Raw genomic sequence first — 12,821 nt, 5'->3', positions numbered from 1 at the left:
AGTGTTCTTAGAGGGGTGAGGGACACTATTTGTCACCCAAAGTTTCATCATCATTCTTACCAAAAGGCGAATGTCACTGATGGCCCAGAGGGACATGAATCCCTGGGCCAGGGCCAGCTTGTCCCTGGTGAGCTTTCTGATTGGCAGCAGGGCTCTCCAGCCATTCCCCTCCCCTGGGCCTCTGACTTTAATCCCCTTCCGAAAAATCCATTTGCCTGTGCAGATGACTCCCAGCAGCAACATACCCTTGCAATCCTTCTTTTCGTTTTCCTTCCTAGCCCCTCCCCACCTTCCTACACATCCTAATCTCACCTGCCATCCCACCCCCCAAAAACACCACACAGGTTTTTTTGAGGTCAGATACTTGCAGGTTCTAACACTGTTTTAGCAATATTTTCATGAACTTCTGAATATAGAGAATTAATCACTTTCTCTACTTTCCAGGTATCATCTTAAGAAATATAGCCCCTTTCTCTCCACATTAAGATCTTCCCAAGTGTTGCCACAAATAGTTTTTCTGGTGATGCCTAAAAAAAATAAAATTCTCAGGATGCTGTGGCTGGTGTTTTTTCTATTAACATGGAGAAAGAAAATGAAAAATCAGGTAGAAGAAACTTGCCCAGACCGAGGTTAAACTTCTTATGGGTAACATCTTGTAACAGTGTTGCTGCTGAAATTAATTTAACTAGGTAAAGTCTTTTATGCTTACACCATTACGCAAGGTTTAACATGACCAAAAAAAAAAGAGGGCGATTTACTGGGGAATGGGGCAAGTCACTATGAAGTACACAATGACGATCACACCCCCATGGTAATATGGGGTTGTGGGTGGATCTTTCAGAATAAAACATGGAGTTGGGCTCTAAAGTGTGTTGGCCAGGAGCTGCTTCCTAAGCCAATGATCAAAACCCTGGTAACGAATAACCGCGAGCACCCCTTAAGCTCAAATCGGGTCTCTCTGGGTGTTTGCACATCTAAATAAATCTAACGATTTCCCCACCGCTCTGCAAACACTGAGGCTCCCCGCCTTTGCGGGTCTCCTCTCCCTCCTTCCTCACCCCCTCCTGCCTCCTTAGCCCGCCCCAGTGTCCTTCCCCAGAGCGACTCCACTACCCTAACCCCTGGGTGCCCTCCTGGACAGTTCCAGGGGGCCACCGACACTACAGCCTGTACACACACCCCTTGCTCTGTCACCTTCTCTTTGTTCCTCCCGTCTCAGCCAAACTATCCTCCTTGGTTTCTGGCACAGCGTGTTCATGTTTTCATTCCCGCTCAGATACCCACCCAGAAGGAGTGACAGGCAGGTGGCCTAGGGAGGCCGCCCTGGGGAAGGGGGAAAGGATCCTGCTTGGGGGGGGGGGGGGGGCGCTGGCCCTTGCATGCCTGGGGCCCAGCTGAGGCCTGACAGCCCAAAGCTTCCCCCGGGTCCAGGGGCAGGGACTCGGGTGCAAAGAGCTGACCGAGGCCGCGTTGCTTCTGGAGTCGGGGCTTCCTCAGCTCCCCAAAGGGCACAAAGAGTGCGCTTGGGACCGACAAGTGTTTTTATTCTAAAATTATCAGGTCCCGCAAAGCGGCTGGGACACACCTGGGACCAGCCTCCCAACCCGAATCCTCTGAAAATCCTCCAAGCTGTGCTGAGGTTAAGGACCGGTTCCGAACTCGTGGCGCCCGCCTGGGCTGTCTGCGGTCTCGGGTTGCGGTCTCCTTAGTGGGAGCCTCCAGGGGGAAACGAGGCTACCCCGCAGGTTAATGAACAGCCGGCCGAGCAGGTTAGCGGCCCTCCCTGCCCTCTTCTTCCCCACCCCCACCTTTTAAGGAACCTTTTGCTTTCACGGAGCATTGCCTTTGCTTTCTGTTCCCGGTCGAAATCTCCGTCACACGGCTATGTCTGGGTTAATGTTTTATAAGGGACTGGCTGCCTTCGTCGACCTGCGGGCTTTCCCACTCTGACGCTAGGGCTGAGCTCGCCCTTCAGCCTGCCCGCGACACCTTCGGAAGCCCGGTCACGGGTTCCACCTCCGAAAGTCGGGGCGTGGGCCAGGGCCCCCTCTCCCTGACCCTTCCCTTCCCGCTGCGGTGACGCGCTCCCGCACCCAGTTTCACTTGGCGAGGGGGGTAAGCTGAGATTTCGTTTCTGCACTTGACCTACCGCAGAAAATTCGCAAATCCTTTGATTGTCTGTTTAAAATGAGGAGGAAACCAAGCTCCCTTTGCGGCAGGATTTCAGTGGGAACAAGATCTAAAGATTCTCTTGTAATTCGGTGAGGCCGAGGGAACGGGGTTTTGCAAAGGAAAAAAAAGCAGCCCTGTGAGGGAGGCGATAACTAAATCGGGTTTTAGACAAAAGGATTTGCCCCAGCTAAAGTGGCCCAAGACAAAGGAAAACATAATCTATTTGGGAAGATTTCCAAGATATGCTACATTAACTTCAGCAGATAAATTTTGCTTCTCCCCGCCCACTTCTTCCCTCAAAGTCTGGCTTATCATATTTACATAAGTAGTATTACAAGGGATGTATCTATTATGGATCTAAAGGACTAGCTCACATTTCATGTGAAAACTCCGACAAGTTTCACTGTTGCTTTACCCTCAGTGCGAGGAGGAGCCATTTCCATTTAAATACCCCCTGACCCAAGGATTACCTCAATGGACTGACTGCGCGGGTTTTGTAATTTCCTGAAAATGAGATTTCGATTTATAAAACAAGAAACCAATTAGTAACCAAATGAGGCGAAGTAGATCCACTAAAATTGACCTAATCCCACAGGCACAATTTAGGCCCGTTCTTGGCGAATGAATGATGAGCCCCAGTCTAGCATGAGCTCAAAGCATCGTCCAGCTGTGTTATTGCAAGCAGCAAAAATAAATTGATCGAGCTTTCCTTCGGAATGAATTTCGTACCCTTGACAAAATATGGTTGACAGACAGGCATCCTCACCTCCTTCACTCAGACAGGAAGGGGAGGATGAGAAGAGCTTCTCCTACCGTTTTTTTTTTTTTTTTTTCCTTTTAATAAACAAACACTGTATCTCAATAGAATGTGTCCTTCTTGTTGTCTCTCTGGGAAAACCATCTCTGAAATCATCGCTATGCCTTTTAAGCAACATTGTGGGTGCTGGAGGAGCTCCCTAGGACCAGATCACAGCCTGGTGACTGGTGCCAGAAAAGCCCTCCGAGACCCAGACCGCGCTCCCGACTTTGGGTCTCAGAGGGACTTGTCCCAGCACCTGGGTTTCTCCCAGGACCGGCATCCTCGCCGAGCGCACTGTCCAAGCCTTTCCCTGGGCCCAGCAATGAACAGCCTTAGGGCTCCGGGAGCCTCAGTGGCTGGATGCTTGGGGAAGAGAGGAACTGAGACCCAAATCCAGGAGTCACCGGGTAGGAGACTGCTTCACGCACTCGGCACCCCCACGACCCCCTCCGGCGCCGCGGCCCGCCCCACTCTGGCCACCTGGCGGGTGTGGCCGACCTTCCGAGGGCTTTGGTGGCCGCGCGGGGCCAGGCTTTGTCCTGCGCAGCAGCCTGAACCCCACCCACCGTGTTTGCTCTCCACCAGGCAGTGTGCGCTCTGGCTTCTCCTTGTCTGCCTCAGGCATCCCCACCCGCGCCTGGGGACGCACTCAAGTTAGTGTAAATCTGGGGCGGAAGCTCTGCGCTCTCGTCGCGCTCTGGCCCCGAGCGAGGGCTTCCCAGTCCGGATGGAGCGCGCGGGCCACGCTGGCTGCGGGCTCCCGAGCCCGCGGGAGAGAACGGAACTGCGGGCCCCAGGCACAGGTGGGGTCTAGCCAGGTCCTCACTAAACCATGGTGCACAAGTGCCCGCAGGGTTGACAACAGTGCTGAGTGGCTGCTGAAAAGAGTCAAGCGGTGTGGCCGGGACTCCGGGCGATGCCAGGATCCCCAAGGCGAGGCCGACGGGGCTGCCCCGCGGCGCTGGCGGCACTGGCGGTTCCCACGGAGGTTCTAGTTGGCGAACGGGACTCTGACGGCCGCACAGGCTCGCTCAGGCGGGATTTCGCTTTAGATGATGGCAGGTCCTTGGGGCAGTAGCCCGGGCAGCAGGAGGGCAGCGGGCGCACTGGGCAATCGGGCGGAGGCGTCCTCAAACCCACGGCAGGCAGACTCGGTCCATTGCGGCGGCCTCCCGCTCGCGTTACCAGGCTGCCGCCACCCCAGGGAGGCGGCGGGGTCTCAGGGGAGGAACGGACGGACCGCAGAGCAAGGCCCTGGCTGGCCGGCCGCCACTATAGGCTTCTCCTAGCTGCTTTGGTCCTTGCTGGAGGCGAGGCTGAGGTTTAGACAAGGTCGCTGTCCCTGGTTTTGTCTGAGCCCCCGAGGCGGAGGACTCCGTGCAGGAGCCGCCTGCCCGATGGAGCTACCTGCAGAATAATGTTTGCCATGCAGTTCTCAGGCTCTGTTTTGGTACTTTCTGATTAGCATGTCCATTGCTAAATAATTGAAGGTTCTCACCTCCACAAAAAATTTAAATTTCATGGATCAGAAACTGACAATGAGTGGTCTGTGAAAACCATAACATACTAGCTGTGCCTAAACATTCTCTTGAGAAAAACCTGGGCCGACAGATAAAGACCTGCAGCAGAAATCCACGGACTTGGTTGTATCTACATTTGTGTCTGCAGAACCTCAAAGCTGCCAAGATTCCCTAAAATTGAAAAGTTACTCCCTAGAAATCGTGTTTGTCCTCAGGAAAGTTGGCCTGATTTTGGCTTCAGGTGGGTGATTATGCCCTGCTTGTAAGCATCCCACCATAGCTTACGATGCCCTGTTTATGTTGGGGGTTTTGTTATTGTTTTTATTTGTGATCCTTCGTTTAAAGAGAAAAAAAAAGGTATTTTTTTCATTGATCTGACCTACAATTTCTAGCACATAAATCTGCCTTGCAAATGCTCCGCACGGAAGTTAGTTCTGCATCTACATTTTAAGTCAACATCAAAACGGGAATCAAATAGAGAAAACCAGCATGGAGGCGTAAACTGTGCTTAAAGGCTTTTAAATGAGAAAAACTTATGTAAGAAAATAAACATGGAAACCTAATGCTCAATCATTTCCCCAAGCAGCAAGGAAAACAGCCTTAAATCACCATCCACGTGGGAAATGGGGGCCTCTTTTTCTCTCCTAGTTCTCCGCTTCAAAAATATGTAAGGCGATAAAGGGTTTCCGTCTTGAGGTGAATAGTATAGGAAAGGTCTGTGGAGGTTTGTTTAATCATCCTTGTCCTTCTAGCCCTTCTGGAGATTCACTTTCCTGCACAGTTTCTAATTTCAATTCTGTAATTATTTTTATTTTCCCAGGACATCTTGAGAATGAAATAGTAGTGTGATGTTGCCAAGATTTTGAATGACTGTAGATTTGAAAACATGTCTGATCCTTTTGAAGGTTATTCTATAAGCCGCTTCACCCCCAGCCAAAACTGTACTACAGCTGAATAACAAATACATATTTCTTCAGTTGAATTTGTCCTATTTTGCACACAAATAAAGTCACATCATCTCTCTTTTTTTTAATCCTGCTTTTCTATCTTTGATCACATCATACATTTCTAGATGCCCTAATTTTCCCTTTGCAGGGCTATTTTAGAATAGGATATGTTGCCAATTGGGAGTTATGCAGTTTTAATGATTTCACAGTAATTTTCCTTAAGTTTTTTTTTACTGTGAAATCTCCAATCTAATGATTTATTCTGTTATTCCAGACATCCATATCCCGTTTCTTTATTCTCTCTCTTTCTCTCTCTCATTTCCTCCTCCCTCAACAGCTCAATTTTACCTATTCAGATAAATAAAAGCTGAGTTTTGGGGGGGGGGGGTGATATTCAGCAACTGGAGGGGCTAACAATATTTTAGGAATTAAAATATTTTTCAAATGCAAGTACGGAAGGATTTTTGTTTGTGGATTTAAGACTTTTGGCATTACAGACTAGTACAGATGAAATGTATATGAGCGAAAACAATGAAGTATTATAGTCATTGTTATGCTTATAAGATGTCACCAGATTTATTCATTATTTTAGATTATATATCTTGCACAATCCAAGTTACATGTGATGGAATGCTTATCATTATGAAACAACTATCTCCCATCCTTAAAATAAAATTTTATTGAAGACCTACTATGTGTTAGGATGGTGTCAAATGTAAAAATGAACCATATTGTCAAACAAATTGTTTTCATTTTTCATCACTAAAAAATGAGATTATTCCCCCATATAAAGTATCCGTTTCCCGCACTGCTATGGAGCCAACCTTTTCTATCCCCTGCCTTCAGTCAACAGCTAAACCCAAATTTGGCACCCTCTGCAGGTTGTGCCTGGTTCTTCCTCTTGTGATTATTTTACTCCTTTAAAACTACTGGGTGTTTTTGTTTGTTTGTTTGTTTATTCCTATTGCTGTTTAATATTTTTAAAGGCTATGTTTGGATTTTGAATTTTTGAAGCTAATCTACGCTCAAAATTAAAACCTCATCCCTAGCAGCAGCTGTTCAGATGACCCTGTCTAACTCACCGTGTGGAGGCTATGGGGTGAGTTATGAGCTCAACAGTAGCTGGAGAAATAAATGATGTGCCCAGAGTTCACACATCGTCCATCCCCTCCTCCCCATAAACTTACACTCACCCGCTGAAGGGAGAGGAGGGGCCCAGGGCTTGTGAGGAAGGTGAGGGGGCTGCAGAAAACACAGTGGCCCTTAAGGTAGCCACCCGGGACCAGCCTAGCCAACAACTAGACTCCAGCCAGAGTCTTCGCCAGTGCTCTCTTTAAAAATAACAAGTTGGCTAAAACAGTTTACTTTTTGTTCCTCCTTTTTATGTATCCTGAGATTTACACTTTGTGGAGTTAGCACTTAAATAAGAAAGCTTGCTCTCTTAAAAAACAAAACAAAACGACAGAAACCAGTCCTATCCCCTCTGGGCCTGGCCAGCATGCCTGCCCAGGGTCTGCAGGACACAGATGAGGGCCCTGGCCTGGCAGCTCCCGGGCTCTGGGGTCCCTCTCTGTGCCTACCCAGGAAGTCGGACCTACTATTCTCTTCATCCTGAGGTTACTCGCAGCCCCACAAGCAGCACCATATGCTTCTTCTGATCAAACAGCCAGCGACATTGGCACTGATAATTGATGAGACCCGCTAGAAATCACGCAGAAAGGGAGCCCACTGAGACCGCAGGGGCTGACAAATCACTGCTAATAATCCTGTTAGGAACGGAGGGAACAGCGGAGTTCGCAATAGCTTTATTTTTATAAAGTAGGCGCTGACAGTATAAAAGACAACAAGGTCTCTTTTTTAAACATAAGGCAGTGTAGCATTGTAATAATGTTCCCACTAGCAATTCTCAGCAGAGTTTAATGGGAAATGTGGTTTTTAATATATGTTTCCTCCTTTTTCTTTTTTTCTTTTTGGTCTTTACTTTTTAGGTACTTTAGGTTCTTATTTCTTTCCTCCTGTAATTTCCAGGGTCAGAAGAGACTATTCAAGGAACTGCTTTAAGACAAAACAAGTATAACACTACCTGTAGTTTTATGGTAAAATTGAACTATAATTTGAAATTTCTCCTTTGGTATCCCTGACTATTTGGGTGCATGTTTTGCAAGATTTTGATTCAGATAATAACTTTTAGTCAAGATCAAGCAAATTGAAAACTCCAAATCAAATAATGACTATTTCCTTTCCAATATTCTCTCAAAAGAAAACAAACCCCATAGTCAAAATCAACAGTAACATAAACCTCTCTGGGTCAAATACTGTAAGAAGTTCTGCTTTGTAAACAAACAGGGTGCTTTCTCTGGGGTTTTTGTTTACTGGGCATTCTCTCCTTTACATTTCAAATCCCCTCCCTCAGGAAAGGCATATCTAAAATGCACATATTTTAAATCTGTTGATGTTATTTGAATGGGGGTAAAGAAAAGATGGGGAAGTAGGAGAGAGAAGTGTCCTTTTCCCAACGAGTATAAGTGGTTTTATACAGGAGAATGTTTTTCGAAGGCTGCTCTGTTCTCACTCAGCGAATCTTCGTAATCCAAATACACATTTTTAAACCATGTCAACAACTCAGCTCAGCGATTCTAACTTCTAGGCCTTAAAAGATAACTTTTCTAGGACCCCTTTGCCAACCTACCTACCACCTGGCAGATATTTTCTAAGTGGGCTAGCCATCTTAATTCAATCTTATGTATTTCGGGACTAGCCTATTATCTCAGCGATAATATCAAACCCAGAGTTGCAAATCACATGCTCCAGAGTTAGCTTCAGAACCTGTGACTGTCTCAAAAACCCAAGATAAATTTGCTATCAGCAGTCAACGAGATTGGGTAAATTCAGGACATATTTGTTCATGAACATGCTTGCTCCTCCACTGCAAAATTATAAACATAGGGAAATTATTATCTAGTTTAGTTAGCTTCACTTACACGGGGTCTATCTATACATAGCAAAAATACAAGAATTTGGCAGTGTTCCTGCCTTCTCCTAGATACAATTCTAATGAGAGGAATGAATGAAAAAAAAAAAAAAGTCATGTTTGGATTAGTAGTACTTTCAATTGAGCCCCGTATCTGAAGTGTTGACAAAAGCAATGCTGGGCTACTTCCCAACCAAACGTATCTGATGGGCTGAACGGAAAGTATTAATGGGGAAGTAGAAAGAGCCACAAAAAGGCAAGAGGATTTCTAAGTTCAGAGAGGTCCTTAGTCAAGCAGCCATGCTAAACTTCCCTTTGCAGAGAGTGTGTGAAAGAAAGTATGAATGTACTTCTCTGCCCGTATGGTGGCTGGCATACCCTCTACCCCTTCTGTCTGAAATTCCATCTGGGCAAAGTCACTTACCTTCTGGGAACACTACTCTCATTTTGAGATAGCTGGTGGTGAGTCTGATTATGGATGCTTTGTCCAGCTGCGAGGTGATAGCCGAGGGCAAAGGCAGTAATTTAGCCAGTTCATAGAATTCACTGTTTTCCTTCTCCCTCCTCGTCCGGGCAGCATTTTTGGACTTCTCTTTCATTGTGTCTCGTTCCCCCTTTCTTCTTACAACATACGCTCCACAGATTCATCCAAAACCAAAATAAACTTTCAATTAGAGATCATTTTTTGGGGGGAGGGGCAAAAAATGTAAAGCAGACATTGAATGAAAAGACGGCAGTCTTTGCTTCGGTGTATTGGTGGTGGTAAAAGACCAACGCAGAGAACAGAAAATATTTTCTTTAAAAATACGGGATGCAAGGATAGGAAAGCTGCCGATCCGATCCGGAGCGATCTGGGCGACCCTGGGAGTTTCTGGATGTCAGATGCCAGCAGGACCCCTGAGGAGCCAGCCTTTCCTCCGGTTCCGCGCTGCGAACCCCGGCCCCTGGAAAAGCGACATAATAATCCCCGACGTTTGCTCTTCGGGCCCTCGGCAGTGGAGACGGCGCCGGGCCCTTTTGGGGAGAACAGGACAGCCGGGCGACTCTCTCAGGCCCCTGCGAAGACAACAGCATCAGAACGTCAGAGATCGGCGGCTCCGCGAGCACTCACGCCCTCCCCCGGGTTCCGGAAAGGGCCTCGGCTTCCCTCGGTATTTCTGTTTGTTTTGCAAAGTACGGGACACCAGCGGAGAGACGGAGCCCCGTGCAAAGGACGCCCGCTCGCGCGCCCTCGCCCAGGCCCAACGCATTCTCCAGCCCCCCGGGAAGTCGCCCAAACCACGAAAAGCCTGTTTTGAAGAGACCCCGCCGCCGGTGCCCGCGCCCGCCCGCGCCGCGTGCAGGCGCCCGTCCCAGGGAGCAGGTCTCTGCGGCTCCGAATTCCGCCTCCAGGCCCCCCATCTCGGCAGACCTGCAGCTTGGCCAGCTCTCCAACTCGGATGGGAAGTCTCGGGGATTCCTCCAAAAGTGGCACTTACACATCAAGTCCCGCGGGACGCCCGAGCCGACCCAGAGCGCTCCCTGCCCAGCAGAGGCGGCGCCGCGCCGGGCCGGCCGCGCCAGGTTAACAGGTGGCACGTTCGCGACTGCCCCTCGCCGGCGCGGGGGCGGGAGGCGGTCCGGCCCGGCCCCGGCCGGAGAGCTGCGGGGCCACCGGGCAGGCGCGGGGTGCGGGCCGCTTCACCTACCTTCAGTCCCCGCCGGCGGCCCAGCGTGCGGAGGCGCCCGCCTCTTAATGACACTCATGTCTACGGTCCAACTGGGCTACGCGCGGGCCCCTCCGCGTCCCCCCGGCCGAGCAGCGGGGAGCGCCCTGGCTCCCTCGCCTCCCCGGGTCAGGCACTGGGGGAGGGTGCGTGGGAGGATGGGGATGCGGGCTTTGGGGCGCGTGAGGCGGTGTGAGAGTCCTCCTCCTCGGGAGTTGCTACGAAGCCAGTATTATTCCTAATTGGAAGCCGAAAACGCACCCCCCCCCCCCCGTAACTTCTTTATACCTTTCGGGGTTTAGCTTCAACTTCACTCCCGGGCTCCCTTTCTCCCGCCCTCCCTTCGTGGCATTCACAGACCTCCCCGCTTCCGATTGGTCGGGCGCGCCTCGGGGCGCGGCGCTCATTGGCCAGACGAGCTGAGTGACGCGAGCTGAGTGACGCTCCGTTCTCCCCGCGTCCCCGCTGCAGGCTGGCAGCCTTGCCACCCGCGCTGCCGCCGCGCTCTTAACCAGCCCCGGGCACCGGTGTCTGTGCTCACCCGCAGCCGCGGCTGCTTCGAGCCTCCCCGGCTTTGCGGGCGGCGTGCAGGACCCGCTCTCCCCGCGATCCCTGGGGTCAGGAGGCTAAGCCTTCGGCCCCGAGCGCGGGCTCCAAAGGGCTGGGGGTGCCCGCAAGCGCCGGGCTGCGTCCCCGAGCCGCAGAGGTCAGGCGGGGGGTGGGGAGAGGCTGGGGCTCCCGGCGGGCTACGTCGGGAGTCGCCCAGACAGCGGGCGAGGTTCGCCTTAGGGCGGACCCGGCGGCCGCGCCCGTCCCGCGAGCTAGTTTTGGGGCCCGAGGGCGCTTTGGGCCGGTGTTGGACTTTCTTTTCTCTTTCACGTTTCTCCGAAACCACGGCGACACCGAATTCGTCGCCAGGGAGATAAATATATGTCTTTCAGTGAATCCCAAATTCGAAATGGGTAGAGCTCAGCGTGGCGTTTCCCTCCGGGGAGTAGAGCGGGACCCTAGAGGAGCAGAGGCTACGTTTCAGGCCCAAATGCAAGTAGATAGCTCACAGATCCGTCGCGTTACCTGTGAACGAAGACTCTTTGTTGGGTTTTGTTTCAGAAAACAAAAGTCCAACCTGAGTATTCCTCACGGAAAGGATACAGTCTCCGTGAGTGTGTTGAAAGCATTCCCAGCTCCCCAGCAGGAGCCTTTTAAACAAGCTCTCTTAAGTACCATTGCGGACAAATTTTACCTTGGAGAGACCTGCCCGTTTGACTCGCCTTCTCTCTGTCATCCGAGGAGAGACAACGGATAGCAACGGGGAACGCTGACTTGTCCCCCAGGACAGTTTTTGCTGCCTACGAACCCTCCCTGCGGGCGCTTCCCGCTTGTCCGGGGGCTGCGGGCGCCCCAGCGTCCGCCCTGACGGTGCGCTGGAGGCCCTTGCTTCCTCGGCCAGAAGAGGGGGAGAGCGCAGCCACGCCGCACGCATCCTCTCCTTTTGGGCTCTAATTGCCGCTGAGAAAACATGCCCTGAAGAGGGCTGTGTGCCGTTCTGCTGAGGTTCGGAACCACTTTAAGCGTGTCTGTTAAAAAATGCAGGCATCTGCCACGTCCTTGCCGCCTTCGACGGCAGTGAGCTCTCAGCACAGGCAGGGCTTTCTGGGGGTATTGGCACATCTGGGAAACACCTGGCAAGCGGAGGTGAACATTCGGGATAGAAAGAAAGAAGAAGGGGGGGGGGGGCGAGAAACTAAACACGGAGATGTTGTAGGTGTTTCAAAACTGGGGCCAAACGAATGGGCTATAATCTAGAGCAGAAGCTGGAGCCCCTTAGAGACCTGGTTCTGGGCGGTTCCGACCACAACGCTTTGTTCTTTTAACAAGAGCTGGGTAGGAATCCAGAGAACTATTATGGCTCCCCTATAGACAAGGTTCTAGAAAGACCAGGTAAGATCAAGTCCCTACTACAGGTAGAGAGGGGGTGTATGTTTGCAGAAGGCGCAAGGACCTTCCGTGACCCTTCTTTCCCCAGCTCCAGCCTGGACGGACCTTAGGGATGAAATGGGACTTCCTGCCAGGGGGTGCAGGGACACTTCAGGGGTAAGGAGTGGTTTTCTATACTCCGTCTGTGTTCTAGAAAGGATTTCGGTTAAGCCTGCGGTTGCTTTAAACCCTCTCTCTACTTCAAACGACGTGCAGGTGTGTTCGTGCTTTCTCTGGAGTCTGAAACCCTTGCCTCGGCAGGAACCCTGAGGATTAGGCGGTGCCCCCCTCCCCCGTACGGGGGGCCTTTCACCTGGAAGAAAGGCAGTGTTTTGCCTTGAGAAGCAAGATGAGCAAAATGAGTCGGGAAGTCCTGGCACCGGAGGCGATGTCCTGGGGGCCCAGGCGGTCTGCACCGCTGTCCCAACGAAGCCCAGTTGTTGATGAACCGAGTGAAAGTCCCTTAGTAAACAAACGGATGCACCGCCCTGTGGTGCCGGCCGCTCTCTAAGTCCTCCGCACACAGCGGTCGGAGCGAGTTTACCCAGCGAGTGCATTAGCATGGCGGCCGAACACCTGTTTTTCTAATCTTTGAACCTAGGCTGCAGCGGGCACCAGGCTCCCCCACTCCCCGCCCGGCACCGGGACCCGCCTCGCACCCCCGCGGCGACCCCGCCCTCTGCCCCGCGCGCGCCCCCAGCCAGCCTGGGGCGTGAACCGGAACCTCAG

The 12,821-nt window shown here is 51.3% G+C and overlaps 1 protein-coding gene across 3 annotated transcripts in view; it reads right to left on the bottom strand.

The window, feature by feature from the left end:
- SIM1 (SIM bHLH transcription factor 1) overlaps window positions 1-10,349 on the bottom strand; it is a 73,589-nt gene extending 63,240 nt beyond the window's left edge. The window contains exons 1-2 of one of the 3 annotated variants that reach the window (XM_036317918.1): window positions 10,098-10,349; window positions 8,834-9,465 (exon numbers count right to left, since the gene is read on the bottom strand). In XM_036317918.1, the coding sequence (XP_036173811.1) occupies window positions 8,834-9,008 (175 nt within the window). In that variant the 5' untranslated portion in view covers window positions 9,009-9,465; window positions 10,098-10,349. Of the gene's footprint in view, window positions 1-8,833; window positions 9,466-9,820; window positions 10,018-10,097 lie in introns of those variants that run through there. The other 2 variants (XM_036317919.1, XM_036317920.1) reach the window with 2 other exon arrangements.
- Window positions 10,350-12,821: the final 2,472 nt, after the last annotated feature.

This window comes from Myotis myotis, unplaced genomic scaffold (genome assembly GCF_014108235.1).
Source record: "Myotis myotis isolate mMyoMyo1 unplaced genomic scaffold, mMyoMyo1.p scaffold_m19_p_7, whole genome shotgun sequence".
Classification (NCBI taxonomy): Eukaryota; Metazoa; Chordata; class Mammalia; order Chiroptera; family Vespertilionidae; genus Myotis; species Myotis myotis.
Note: the sequence above shows the minus strand (reverse complement) of the source record. Positions and strands in the feature narration are given on the sequence as shown.